This window comes from Melitaea cinxia, chromosome 3 (assembly GCF_905220565.1).
Source record: "Melitaea cinxia chromosome 3, ilMelCinx1.1, whole genome shotgun sequence".
NCBI lineage: Eukaryota > Metazoa > Arthropoda > Insecta > Lepidoptera > Nymphalidae > Melitaea > Melitaea cinxia.
The window spans coordinates 9,735,172-9,750,933 of record NC_059396.1 but is presented as its reverse complement, the minus strand read 5'-3'; the positions used below and the strand labels follow the sequence as shown (position 1 = coordinate 9,750,933).

The following is a 15,762-nucleotide window of genomic DNA, read 5'->3' as shown; positions in this document are numbered from 1 at the left end:
TAAATATAAGCAAAATTTAAAAAATATCAGGGTTTCTATAAATGAATATTTGTCTATATGTCGTAAAGTTCGTAAACGATGCATTTCACATCATGATCTTCAATAAAGTGTTGTGCATGAGCCCTCAAAGGTTTCTGAGTTAGTACGACCGAAAAAAAGCGTAGCAACGCGGGTAGGGTATAGTACATTATATAAAATTTAAGAAATATATTTTGTACATGTTAAAAGTTTCTAAGTTACCCAATTTTATATTTAGTCATAGGATACTCATTCCAATTACCTGTCCGGTAGTTGTGGTTATTGTATAGTATACGGGTATGCGATCCCGGCTTTCCTAGCTATTATTGTCCTATCCCTTACCCTCTGGGCGGTAATATCCTATATTTCCTATTCCCCCACACTAACCTACCAATCTTCCTTGTCACACCACCTATTCTTCCCTTTCCCTATTCCTACCCTCTCCGCCAATCAAACGTCTGCTGCGCGGATGGATGCGTGGCTAAGGGCAAGCCTAGTCGTCAGCGTGTCACTCTGCCCAGGGACCGGGCAACCCAGAGGAATGGATGGTAAGGTAGATGAAGTATGTCAGATGACGGATGAACGATGTAGAGATTCTGTGAACAAAACGAAGAGAAAGGGATGTGACACCACAGTTCATGGTCCCTACACGGCATACTGGTCGGGAGTCCCCCAAACCAGCCGAGGCTGTCAGGGAGTTGGTGTGATTCTTTTCTCTCGAATGGTTGAATGTGTGATGGAGTATATGAATGTGTACTCCCAAGACTACTCTGGATCAGGTTAAAAGTTGGACTCAAGCGCTTTTTTATCCTTGGGGTCTATGCAACGACAGAGCTGCGCGAAGGTGGGTCATCAAAAGCCCAACAAGACAGAGAGGAATTTTGGGATTGCATGAGAGATTTCTTGAATAAGTGCGGAGAAAATGAACCTACGAGCCGAGCCTACAAGTATTTTGGACAGAGTGAAAGTGGAAAACCTACAAGAAAAGGAAAAGAAAGACGAGTATGTAGAGAAACTGAAAGAAAGTTTTAAAGGCATAGAAGAGATAGGTGTGATTGAAGATTTGTGGGATACATTTAAGAAAGCGGTCGTGAATGTTGCCATTGAGATATGCGGGGTAGCTAAAAGAAGGAAAGGAAGAAAGAAGTTCAAAAGACAACAGATGACGATATAAAGGAAGTAAGAACGAAGTATAAAAGATTGAAATTAGCGGCGAAAGATGTGTCTAGAAAGAAAGAAGAACGAAAGGATGATTTTGATAGAAGGCTCACTGAAGATTTCCTGTCAAACATCAAGTTTTTCTGGAAATCCATCAAAACTGCCAGAGGATAAACCTCTACCTCGGAATTGAGTACAATCAGGAGTCAAGATGGGAGCATTATAAAAGGAGAAGAATGTATGTTAAAGAGATGGAAAGAGTATTTTGAAAGTTTGCTCGAAGGAGAGGAAGTGCAGGTACAACATACGGCACCTTCCATGGAAGAGAGTATAAATGGTGATGAAAGTGAGATAAGCATGGAAGAAAGCGTAGAAAAGTATAAAATTAGGTAAGACTGGGGGGTATTTTTTAATTTTTTATTTTTAGGAAAACTTACAGCTAGACAATTATATTATAGTTATGGAATTACTACTAAAAGGCCAATTACAAGTTTTCAATGTTAGGTAGAAATCAAATAAAGTAAAGCTTAAAGGTATTGCACTACAACGATACTACTACTACTCATTATTATTAAATTAAGTGCACAACTTTCAAATATAGTCCTAAGTAATTACTACTTTGGTAAAAATATTTGTAACAATATGAAACTTAAATTAGACAACAAGATATTAAGAGCCATTTCACAATTTTACGCTCTGCAAGTTTAGGTAAAATTGGTCGCATCGCGCGAGTCGTACGAGCCGCGCGATCTTTGTGCTAGTACGTATAGTGTGACAACCAAAAGACCATCGTGATCATTTTCTGATGTATAATAAAAATTATAACTATGGTATAAAATGTTTTTTACATAATTAATTTGTTAAAAATTTCAAGTATGCTATATAACAACAGTCAATAAATTTAAAATAAAATTAAAAAAATCAATTTTATGAAACAATTTTTTTAAATTGATTTAGTTTTTTCAGTTTACGAATGAATCTAATATTTACGATATGAATAAAAAAGCATTTAATTACATCGACACCGACAAACATATTAATTAACAAATAACAAGACAAACAGATTGAAATGCCTATTTGTATTGATAGTGTGAGAAAAGAAAATTAAATTATACATTTGTTTACAGAAATTATCATTATATTATTTTACAGTCATTTTCGTAATATGTTTATTTTATTTATATTTTATTATGAAACTATCAAATGCGTTTTATCCGCTATAACAACAGGCGCTTGGCGCGTGTGAGCGAAAGAGACGGCTGCGCAGAATTTGGCGTGGACCTTACCTCTAAGAGCGCTAGCGCTCGACTGATTTACCGGGCTTGATGCGTGGCAATATATACTATCTTTTTATTATTTAATATAAAATGTATTAAAAATAATTACATCTTTTAATTATTTTTTTTGTATTCCTTAATGATGTAAGTTTACTTTGATGAAGATAGTTCGTTAAAATTTCTTAGTTTTCTAAGAGAAATATCGCTTTTAAAATTGTACTTATTTGGAAAATATTCGTAACTTTACATTTTTTTTATCGTTTAACAGAGATACAAATGGAATAAAAATCTATGATAGTGGACAACAAAATTATATTCCACATATTATGATATTTTTTTAAAATGGTTTCAACGTAGAGGTTATTGAAAAGTAGGACTTCAAAGTATACATTGCGACCGTTTACCCAGGGAGGAGGCTGATGAAAAGGTTAATAATTTTATACACATAATATAAATCAAAATTCTGATCTGACTATGGACTACAACAAAGGTTGCTCTATTATATTTCAAGAATATAAATTACATTATTGCATCCAACACTGAGATTAACGACGTCAAAATATTACAATTTCGCGGATTGTTACCGATTTTTGTGAAATGGCTCTTAATAGATTTTTCTACGAAATATTAATACTAAATTAAGCATAAGAATGTAAAACTAAACTTCATTTAAAAAACCGTTAGTAACAATTTGTTTTAGTTGTCTAGGTAATATACAGAATAGGTCAACATCGAACTGCATAGAAACGGCATTGAAAAACCCACTCTCTCGCATCAGGTAGCTATTTCGCCTATAATTGGTTTTAGCTTCAGGTATATAAAGTGTGGCTGGTTGTCTACAAGAATATGGAACACGTAAACCAATAGCATGCAAAAGTTTGGAACAATCGATCGAACCATTAGCGATCTTAATCAAATATACAAGGTCAGCTATACGCCGTCACTCATATAGTGGTAATATATGAAACTTTTTGCAACGGTTCATATACTTTGGTATATATAGATTTGTACGGAATTGTATGTATCGCAGGAACTTTTTCTGTATACGCTCAATGCGTGTACTATAAACATTAAATGAAGGGTTCCCGACTTGTGAGCAATATTCTAAGTGACTTCAAACGTAGGCACAGTATAAAATTTTGAATATTTTAAAAGATTTAAAGTCCACTGACATACGTAAAATGAACCCAAACATTTTCGAAGCTTTATTTACGATAGTGTTAATATGTTCATCGAATAATAATTTAGAGTCGAATACTATTCCTAGGTCACGAATAGACTTAACACGAGTTAAATCTGTGTTTTTTAAGTTATAAGTGGATATAATTGGGAATGCCTTACGAGTATATGAACATATAAAGCATTTATTTACATTTCAAGTCCAATTTGTTCTCTAAACAATAATTTTCAAATCTAATAAGATCGTCTTGTAATAGCTGGGTACATTGATGAGAATTTATTAGGCATATTATTTTCATGTCGTCAGCGTAAAGCAAAATTTTGGAGTTATGGAAACATGAATAGATATCGTTTACAAAAATATTAAATAAAAGAGGACCCAGTAGCGAATCCTGAGGTACTCCAGATGGTATTGGCATGGGTAATGAAGTGTATCCATTAAGCACCACAGTTTGGCATCTGTTCCTAACATAAGATGTGAGCCATCGGTACAAATTACCCCTTATGCCCATGGATTGGAGTTTACGCAACAGCAGTATATGATCTATTCTATCGAAACATTTACTATAGTCTGTGTATATGAGGTCGACAGTACAGGGCATTATGATAGGATTACCGTCGAAATGCTGGGGGCTGGACATGGTTTAGTGGCTAGCCAGCTGTACCGCCTTTTCAATTTGTGCTGGCGAAACGGGCAAGTACCGGGAGACTGGTGCAAAGCCGTAATCGTCCTATTGTACAAGGGAAAAGGGTCACGGCAGGACTGCATAAATTACCGCGCATAAGCCTCCTCAGCGTCGTCGGTAGATTGTATGCAAAAGTGTTGATTGAGAGGGTTGTGAATGAAACAGACGAAAAAGTATGGGATGCACAAGCGGGATTTAGAAAGGGAATGGGATGTACGGATCAGGTCTTTTCTTTGCAGTGCATAGCCGAAAAGTGTTTGGCTAAAAACAAAAAAGTCTATTGCGCGTTCGTGGATTTAGAAAAGGCCTATGATAGAGTGATTAGAAATGAATTGTGGTCAGCATTGACCGTGAATGGTGTGAGCAGTGTCCTCATACGAGCATTGCAATCTCTTTATAGAGATTCTAGTGCTTGTGTGAGGATAAATGGGGTATACACTAACCGGTTTAATATCAAAAAAGGTGTAAGACAGGGATGTGTAGCGTCACCGTGGCTGCTTAATCTGTTCATGGGCAATTGTTTGACAGATTTAAAAGAGAATGAAAGTGGGTTGAAAATGAATGAGTTACTCGTCAAATGTCTTCTCTATGCTGATGATCAAGTATTACTTGCGTCTTCGCCCGAGGAGTTGCAGGAGATGGTAACTGATATGAGTGGAGCTTTTGTAAGAAAGGGAATGAAGATGAATGTAAAGAAGACGAAAGTGATGGTGTTTGAAAGAGATGAGGTGGTGACAGACTGCAATATCGTGATTGGAGATGAACAAATTGAACAGGTGAATGAGTTTGTGTATCTGGGTTCAAAGTTTACAAGAGATGGAAAGTGTGAGAGTGATATTGAAAGAAGAGTGAATGCAGGAAACAGGGTGAATGGGGCTTTGCACTCATTTATAAGCAGTCGGAAGGTGTCTAACAAGGCTCGTTTGGCTGTGCATGAGGGGGTGTTGGTTCCGACACTCATGTACGGAAGTGAAAGTTGGGTATGGCAGAAGAAACATGAAAGCAGAATAAATGCAGGATAGAAGAGAAATAACGCATAAATAATCTCATCTCAAATGAGAGCATTAAGAAGTATGATAGGAGTTAAACTGAGTGACAGGATAAGAAATAGTGAGATAAGGAAACGTTGTGGTCTGAAAGAAGATGTAGTGACAAAAATTGAGAAAGGTATGCTCAGATAGTTTGGCTATGTCGAGAGAATGAGTGAAGAACGATTGACGAAAAAAGTGTATAAGGCAAGTGTGGATGAAAGGGTTGGAAGGGGTAGACCTAGGCGAACGTTCCGAGACCAAATAAGGGACGTCTTGAAAAAGGCCAGGTCAGGAGTACCCTAAACCAAAGAGCATGTATGAAGGGAATAATGAAAGTGGACGAAGCGAAAGAAGTATGTAAGGATCGTAGCAAGGGAAAGAAGTGGTCTCTGCCTACCCCTACGGGAAAGAGGCGTGATTATATGTAGGTATATGTATGAAGATGTGTGAACTTAGTGACGTATTACATGCAAGATATTACCAACTTTGTAAAAACTCAGTTGATATTTTTTTATGAAAAGCAAGTGCGGAAATTTTTTACCGATTCTTTTCTGTAGAGTCTACAATCCAAATCGGTGGTAGCTTCACTGTTAAAAATAATTAAAATTTTAATTTATAAAATGACAATTCAAAGGTGCTTTTGGGGCGTATTTGAATAAAACTATTTAGATTTTGATTTTTAGAGCGGTAGCGTGGGCCATGATTACAGTAATACAATACACCTACACGTTTAAGTGATATAGTATTGAAAAAAAACTATTTAAATAGTTTATTGTTTTAAAAAAACTAAAAAAGTGAAAGAATTTAGAACAGGATATCCGTTAAAAAAAGAGAAAATATAACAATGAAAATAAAAGTTTAAAATTTTCATTAATTTGACCATTATTGAAAACTATTTATTCGCACAGTTTGAAAATTCATATACTGAATAACAAAATAAATAGCTCTAAATGGCTTTATTATTAAATACCTAATATTTATAACTAGCGATCCGCTCCGGCTTCGCACGGGTGATATAGGGGGCCTGGAAGGAGGGTCGGCTCTGCCTACTTCTTAAGGCAGGTCGGACCCCGGACTTCGTCGGTGCGACCGGTGGTGTTGCTGAACGAAGCTGGGAAGGCCTTGGAGAGAATAGTGGCCTCCCAGCTTGTACATCGCCTCACTGCGAGGAATAAGGCCACGCTGCGGTCTGCGCAAAGGATCATCGTGGTGAGGGTGATTCGGGGGTACCGTACGGTATTGTGGGCTGCAGCTACTGCTCTAGCCGGTGACCCCCCGTGGAAGCTCGTGGCGGAGGTCCTTGCTGAGACGCGTAACGGCTGCCTTGCGCCTGGTCCTTGAGCGGTGGATGCGCCGTAAGCGCACCTTCCGTCTGATGCAAGTTCTCACCGGGCACGGCTGCTTTGGTGAATGCTTGTGTCGGACGGCCCAAAGGGAGCCGACGACTGGATGTCACGATTGTGCGCGGCGGTGGACTTGGCCCAGCACACCCTCGAGGTGTGCCTGAGATGGGCGGCACTGCGTCGCGATCTGACGACAGTCCTCGGAGAGGACTTGTCACTTCCGAGCGTCATCACCGCGATGCTCGGTGACGAAGAGTCTTGGAAGGCGATGGTCTCCTTCTACGAGACAGTAAGATCCTAGAAGAAGAATGACTAGCGGATGAGAAAGGAGGCCGCCAACGACGGATGGGAACCCGGTTCTGCTAGACACGGTGTCGTCGGGATTGTTCAGAGGTGATCCGGATAGTCCACATGGAGGAGAAGTCTGGCCTTTCCGCCGAGGCCAGCCTGTCGCTGGAGGGATCCTGTTGCCTGCAGATCTGTGACCCTCCAATTAAAATGGCTGAAGGCTCCCGCAGGGGTTTTGGTCGGAATTGCACCCCCAAGTGCTGAAGCCGACATACGGTCTAGAATGCCTACCTGGGATCCTGGATCACCCGTAAAAAGGTTCCCCTGCGATACCAAAAAAAAACTTTATATACAACATTCACACCTTTTTGATTTCCAGAAAAACTTGATGTTTGACTGGAAATCTTCAGAGAGCCTTCTATCAAAATCATCCTTTCGTTCTTCTTTCTTTCTAGACACAACTTTTTTCGCCGCTAATTTCAATCTTTTATACTTCGTTCTTGCTTCCTTTATCTCGTCATCCGTTGCCTTTTGAACTTTTTGGTTAGCTTTTGTCACTAACCAATCCAACCACGCTTTCTTCTTTTCTTGCACAGCCTTTTGTACATCTTTATCCATCCATACATTATAGTTCTTTCTTCCTTTCCTTCTTCAAGCTACCCCGCATACCTCAATAGCAACATTCACGACCCCTTTCTTAAATGTATCCCACAAATCTCCAATCGCACCTATCTCTTCTATGCCTTTAAAACTTTCTTTCAGTTTCTCTACATACTCGTCTTTCTTTTCCTTTTCTTGTAGGTTTTCCACTTTCACTCACACTCGTAGGCTCGGCCCTTCGATGTCACCACCGTTTAAAGAGGCCACGCATTCGGGCTACGACCAGGAAGTGGTCTGGGTCGAGGCCTACACCGCGGTATGCCCGAGTGTCTAGCACTTTCTTCCTCAGTCTTTCATTCACTATTACAAAATCAACCATACTTCTAGACTCACCCTAAACTCTTGTATACAAATGGATCTTTTTGTGGTCAAACATTGTGTTGGCCACGCAAAGATTCCATTCCAAGCATACTTCAAGCAGGCTTTTCCCATTGACGTTCTTGTCGGTGTCATCGTGCCTCGGAGAATAAATTAAGTTGTCGGTCCGGTTATTATCATTAACACCTGATAACGATCATATAACTAGACAACGATCATATAAGTAGACAACGATCATATAAGTAGTATAGTAGTAAGACATAGTAAAGAATATATCCACCAACCTGCAGGTAGCTTGGAGAATTAAGCTCCGATCCTTCTCTTGCATGAAGAAAGAGGCCTTTGTCCAGCTGTCGAATGTTACAGGCTGAATCGGCCCACGCTGACGCCTCTCAGTTGGACCACGATATGTGACAGCAGAGTAATTTAAATATTTTAAGTAAAGACTAGATTTTTTTATGTGGTGTGGTATATAGTATATATTTGTAGTATCCCAATTCGTTACCGCTTCTACTGCCATTTATGATATTGGGCTAAGCACGCAAATCATACGATGATCATACATATATGACATATCTGCCTTCAAGCAAGATGGATGCGCCTGCGCCTTTTGTTCTACGCCCTGCCTCCATGTCCGTGCTATTGTCTCGCACCCCCACTCAAGCGAGTGATGTCACAGTGGGCAGTATTCACGAGGATTACCTGATCTCCCACCAAACTGGACACCATCCTGAAGAGCGACAGGGACTATAAAAGGTCCTCACACCACATCAGCACTACGTTCCACTCATTGATGAGCAGTTCGGATTCCGAGCTGGACACTCATCCATCCGACAAGTGTACCGCACCACGGAACACATCCTATCCAGTTTCGCTGAGACAAGAACCCAGTCAAAGGGCGCTCTCTTCTTCGACATAGCGAAAGCATTCGACAAAGTCTGGCACAACGGCTTAATATACAAGCTGTACAAACTTAAAATACCACACAGACTCGTGCTCATAATACGAGACAACTTATCGAATCGCTCATTCCGCTATCGAGTCGAAGGCGCGTTATCGTCGCTTCGGCCGATACGAGCCGGTGTCCCACAGGGATCCTTACTTTCTCCGTTCCTGTATTCACTATATATGAACGACACAAAGCTCAGCAACCAAACTAGCACTCTTCGCAGACGACACTGCAATCTTCACGACCTCCGTCTCAATAGACACAATGTCCAGACGCCTTCAAACTGCAACCACCGCACTAGGCGAGTGGTTCAGGTAGTGGAGAATCCAGGTCAACGCTGAAAAAAACTCAGCGGTGCACTTCACCAAAAACCCAAAATATATATTTTGGAGACAAAGGCGACCGATAAGACATTCAAACTCTTCGAGACACCGATCCCGTGGCAAAAAAAAGCCACGTCCTTAACAGAGCCGCTTTCGTACTCAATAGGTTATATATGATTCTATGCGGAAAGAGTAAAATGTCTCTTAGAAGTAAGATGACATTGTACAAACTCTGTGGTCGTTCGTTCGCAGAATCGCTACGTACGGCCACGGCCTCACCGTGGTGCGTACGTAACATAGATCTCCATAAAGACTTCAGGATCGATTCAATCACCAAGCATCTCAAAACACTTTCTACAAAGTATTTTGTACTGCGACAGTATACTGGCAGTCCATAACGGAACGAATTTTTCTACAGTGGTGGTAGCACTATGCAGTGCTCGCAGTTCATGAGTTCATATCGGAACATACCCTATGTTTATGTTTGATAGTGAGGAAACTGTCAGTTTGTAATGTCATGGTAACTTAACTCAGTAGAGAGCCGCGTATTGGCAGCGCAGTGTAAACAGAATATTAACCTCAACATAATTCTTTTAAGTTTAAATATATTAAAATTTGATTTTCAAATGCGGGTTATAACAATGAAAATCTTTTTATATCCAGTATTCTTTCTAGGATATTTGTATGAAATAAACTCTATTAGTATAGAGGAAATAAATATTCCTTCGGAACATTTGCCTTATTTCTTCAATAGTTATTCTGATTTAAGTAAATCGTGTGCGGATAGTTCTGATTGTCGGTTTAAGTTTTTAATTAATAAGAAAGTGTGTTGGGGCTATGAAAGTACATGTGAGAAAAATAATTCGTATCATGTTAGACCCAGATGTCCAGGAGATCATAAAGGTTGGGTGAAAACAAAAGAAGCGCAATATGATACATTTTATACCCAAGCTGACTTCGGTAATACATTTTACCTAAATTGTACTGTTTATAAAAGTAATTATTATTTTACTAAATAGTGCTTAATTATTTTTAGGGTATATTAAAGAACAAATTCAAGAGTTGATGGTAATGTGTGAAGCCACATATCCTCAAGATAGTTCACTAGAATGTTCTAAATATTTGAGGTTTGCTATACAACTTTATTTATATTAATATTGTCTTACTTTGATATAAATTTTAATAATTCAGTTATAATAATTTCCAGGTTTTGTAGGGGTCGCAACTTAATGCTTAATTTTCAAGGATTAGTAGGTCGAGGTGATAATTTAAGGTATAAAATGGATATCCTGGGTCCTGGTCAAATAGGTAAATGTATTATAATATTCATAAAGAATATATAGAGAATATATTAATAATATAAGGGGTCACAATCACTAGTCAAAAATTGTTATGGCTTGTACGTTTGTGTAAAGTTTTTTTTTTATTGATTTACAGGTGGTTATTGTCAATTATATTCTGAGAGGCTGATGAAAGAAGCAGAACACATGAGTGCCTTACAATCATGGGCACCCGAGTTTGTTAATTATATTAAAACATCAAAAAGACCTATTGAGGATGGAATGTGTGATATTATTGTAGATAAACCTACGTATATAATGAAATTAGATGCAAGTAAGTTTCTAAAGTGTCAATATAATTGTGTTTGCTAGCAAATGCAAAGAAACCGACTTCAATTACATCGACAATGTAATACAATGTAAGTAGATGAAAGGATTAACAAACGCACTAGTTGTCACTACCTTCGAAGGTTCACCTTGATTTCTCTGGGATGCCATCATCAGATTCTGGTTTCCTTATCATGGTACCAACCTTGAGATATCTCCTTTCTAACAAAAAAAAAAAATATATCAAATTTGGTTTATAAATGGAGAAGTTATCCACGAACTCACATAAAAAAATATATACATACAGTTGAATTGAGAAACCTCCCCTCTTTTTGAAGTCGGTTAACAAATTTTATAAAGTGATAAGCTTGTGAACGTCTTTGTAGATTTGTAGAGGTTAGTTTCTGGAACCATTACACTGATTTTGGAAATTCTTTTACTAGTAGAAAGCTATGTTGTACCCATAGATCAAGTAAAAAAAGGTAGATAACGCACCTAGAACAGAAAACTGAAGCCACTTTTTTAAAGATGTGTGAGTGAGTGTAGTGTTGACACCTTTTAAAAAAAGTCCCTAAAATTTTTATTAAACAATTAATTTAATATAGGTAAAATGGGTATGTGAAAATAAAAACCTGTTTATAGTTTTAAATAAATTTACTAAAAATAAAACAAAAAATCGGTAGAATAATAAAAAAATATATTCGTAAGATAATCGTATGAATGGACACTTCCTATCCCCTCTGTTTATCTCTTTCCAGTTTGCAGTCGGTTTTTTTTAACTATTTTTCTTAAACCTAGAATCCTTTATGTTGTATAAGTTTTTAAATTTTTGTCGCTTAGAACTCAGAGTCATCGTCATTGTTTGCATTTTACTAATATGATGTAGTCTTATGTTCAAATATTTTTCAATCACTAATCGTATTAAATTGACTTTATGCGCATGGCCAGCATAATCGTGGTCATTTTCTCAGTCTTACAGCCGCTACCCATTCACCTCTTATTAAAATATTCGTTGGAAACCTAAAACCATGAAATTTGATAGTAAAATTGTAAAAAGTTAAAACATAAAACAAACGAGTTAATAATTCATAAATATATTTTGATTTTTTTAGTTTCAATTTATGTAACGTAAAATAACACGAGAAAAAAAAACAATAACTATGTCTACTTTTTACTTAATTATTTTTCTGATTGCGTACAATTTACTTACCCACATTTTGGGGTATTGAAAAAAAGAACTACTGGCAACACTCCCGTGGTACGTCATTTCGTGACATTGAAATTATAAGTTCCGAATAACCTCAATATTATTTTGGAATAACAATAAATTTAAAGTTTTATATGTACTTACGTGTGAAACGATATTCCTTCAGATTTTTTGTTTACTTTGGTATTGTTTTTGCACCATTTAATCACACAAGACGGCATTTTATAAGCAAAGTTACTGTATGAAGCCTCGTGACATACTAACGAAAATGAGCGTAGTTTGATGCATATGTGTGCGTGAGCGCGTGTATTTACTTGAAGGAGCCGAGTTTTGTGGCTTCACTAACAACAAAGGCCGCGCATTATCTACTTTTTTTTACTATATCTATGGTTGTACCTGAGTTTATAAACAGCATTTTATTTTCGTAAAAAAATAAGTCTGAAGAAAAAAAAGCACAGAAGCAACATTTTATTATGATGTTTAATTTTTTTTGAAATTACAAAGAGCTTTAAAAGTGAGCATTAACATAAATTATGGTAATTTTTGTCCTTACTTATAAAAATTAACCTATAATCAAGATCATTGCATAAAGATAAACTTTGCTTTAAATGGTATTTTGTTTTGATCCATGGTTTAAGCGATATGGGAAGATTTACATGGGTTACCGATTGTTACAAACAAATTTTGAAATATTCAGTAAAGTTGACATTTCTCAGTTAGTTTTAAAATAAAATTGAGTATTTGATAATTTTGTCTTTTGAAATTTCAGCTGTGAACATGTACCATCACTTCTGTGATTTCTTCAATTTATATGCTTCACTCCACGTGAATTCTACGCACCCATCAACATTTTCAAGAGATAACCACATTTTAGTCTGGGAAACTTTCACTTATAATTCAGCATTCAAAGATGCCTTTAAAGCTTTTACTGTTAATCCTATTTGGGATTTAAAAAAATTTAGAGGCAAAGTAGTCTGTTTCAAAAATGTTGTATTTCCTCTTCTACCACGCATGATATTTGGATTATACTATAATACTCCTTTGGTTAGTATGTTATGTTACAACTTTTTTGACTAACTGCATCTATTGGATTTAAAAGCCATTTCACAATTTTACGCTCTGCAAGTTTAGGTAAATTTGGTCGCATCGCGCGAGTCGTACGAGCCGCGCGATCTTTGTGCTAGTACGTATAGTGTGACAACCAAAAGACCATCGTGATCATTTTCTGATGTATAATAAAAATTATAACTATGGTATAAAATGTTTTTTACATAATTAATTTGTTAAAAATTTCAAGTATGTTATATAACAACAGTCAATAAATTTAAAATAAAATTAAAAAAATCAATTTTATGAAACAATTTTTTTAAATTGATTTAGTTTTTTCAGTTTACGAATGAATCTAATATTTACGATATGAATAAAAAGGCATTTAATGACATCGACACCGACAAACATATTAATTAACAAATAACAAGACAAACAGATTGAAATGCCTATTTGTATTGATAGTGTGAGAAAAGAAAATTAAATTATACATTTGTTTACAGAAATTATCATTATATTATTTTACAGTCATTTTCGTAATATGTTTATTTTATTTATATTTTATTATGAAACTATCAAATGCGTTTTATCCGCTATAACAACAGGCGCTTGGCGCGTGTGAGCGAAAGAGACGGCTGCGCAGAATTTGGCGTGGACCTTACCTCTAAGAGCGCTAGCGCTCGACTGATTTACCGAGCTTGATGTGTGGCAATATATACTATCTTTTTATTATTTAATATAAAATGTATTAAAAATAATTACATCTTTTAATTATTTTTTTTGTATTCCTTAATGATGTAAGTTTACTTTGATGAAGATAGTTCGTTAAAATTTCTTAGTTTTCTAAGAGAAATATCGCTTTTAAAATTGTACTTATTTGGAAAATATTCGTAACTTTAAATTTTTTTTATCGTTTAATAGAGATACAAATGGAATAAAAATCTATGATAGTGGACAACAAAATTATATTCCACATATTATGATATTTTTTTAAAATGGTTTCAACGTAGAGGTTATTGAAAAGTAGGACTTCAAAGTATACATTGCGACCGTTTACCCAGGGAGGAGGCTGATGAAAAGGTTAATAATTTTATACACATAATATAAATCAAAATTCTGATCTGACTATGGACTACAACAAAGGTTGCTCTATTATATTTCAAGAATATAAATTACATTATTGCATCCAACACTGAGATTAACGACGTCAAAATATTACAATTTCGCGGATTGTTACCGATTTTTGTGAAATGGCTCGTAAGAATTTCGCAATTTTTAATATTTAAAATCGCTAATGGTAAGATCTTTGTTAATACGATAAAAAATTTCTATTATTCCAGTTCAAATGTATGATTAATTATTATTTTTAAAATACTGTGTGCATTCGTCACTCTATTTCTTGCATGGTCTCGTTTTTTTTGTTGACTGGCGACCAACCAATCAGGATCGAGTGTGTCGGGTAATGTTGTTGGTATTTTTCTATAACTACTTTTCGATTACCAGAGCAAGAAGCGAATGCTAGTCTACTCAGTAATTATTTATTGCAGTGTTATAATATAGTGAGAATAGTCAAATATACCAGTTGTTTGATTTCTTAAAACTAATTACAAGCACTGCTAATATATTTTAAATAGTAAAATAAAACATATTTATTTAATAACTAGCTGTATCCGCGACTTCGTTCGCGTTGGAGATTATATCTGTATACTCACTATTATTTTAACAGCATGATCCTGATCCCGTGGGAATTATGGGATAAAAAGTATATCTTGTTATGTGATCTCCTTTATCACCACAGAAAACAGACAGACAGACAAAAAATTTATAATCGCTTATTTGTGCGTTAGAATCGTATAAACAATATACCTATGCATCTGAAAATAAATAGTTATTTTTAAATCACACAGACACTTCAATTTTATTTTATATATAGACATGAGTGGTAAACGCGTTTTATCCCGTGTAAATCTCGATTTCGCAGGAATCCCAGGATAAAAAGTAGCATATATGTTGCTCCACATCTTCCAGTGAAAGTGCCATAAAAATCGGTTCAACAATTCCGGAGATTATCCCAGACAAAGGAAAGACAGACAAAAATATTAAAATCGTTTGTTTGTGTTTTAGTATTGTGTAAATAACTATAGGTACCAACCACTTGAAAAAACACAGTTTTATTAAAATCACAGACAGTCACTTCAATTTTATTTATATGTATAAATAATCTTTGAAATTGGTTTTTCAGATTTATGGATGTGAGAGAAGTGGATTATTTCATGCATTTTCTAAGCATATACTTCATTCTCTGAATGTGAAACTCCACACTCGGGAGAATGATAAAGTACGAATAACGCTATTATCAAGAGGAACAACTTATCGTACGATACTTAACGAAGATGAAATAGTCGAAAGACTGATGAGAGTACAGGGTTATGACATAAAGAGGGTTGTTTATGACAGAACTGTTCCTTTTACGAAGCAGTTAGAAATAACGCATAATACTGATGTATTTGTAGGGATGCACGGAGCAGGCCTCACTCATTTGTTGTTTTTACCGGACTGGGCAGCTGTTTTTGAAGTGTTAGTATACATAGTATATATAGTTCTTTGTATATCGTAAAATAGATACATTTCGTGTAAAAATAGTATTTAACACACTCAAAGTATAATTAAA

At 36.1% G+C, this 15,762-nt stretch overlaps 1 protein-coding gene across 1 annotated transcript in view; it reads left to right on the top strand.

Annotated features, from left to right (window-relative positions):
* The first annotated feature begins 559 nt into the window (after positions 1-559).
* LOC123669770 (EGF domain-specific O-linked N-acetylglucosamine transferase) overlaps positions 560-15,762 on the top strand; it is a 36,976-nt gene continuing 21,773 nt past the window's right edge. Inside the window, exons 1-9 of the mRNA XM_045603361.1 lie at positions 560-797; positions 851-1,020; positions 8,733-9,006; positions 9,906-10,190; positions 10,267-10,357; positions 10,438-10,538; positions 10,668-10,844; positions 12,814-13,088; positions 15,334-15,668. Of these exons, the coding sequence (XP_045459317.1) occupies positions 560-797; positions 851-1,020; positions 8,733-9,006; positions 9,906-10,190; positions 10,267-10,357; positions 10,438-10,538; positions 10,668-10,844; positions 12,814-13,088; positions 15,334-15,668 (1,946 nt within the window). The remainder of the gene's footprint in view (positions 798-850; positions 1,021-8,732; positions 9,007-9,905; positions 10,191-10,266; positions 10,358-10,437; positions 10,539-10,667; positions 10,845-12,813; positions 13,089-15,333; positions 15,669-15,762) is intronic.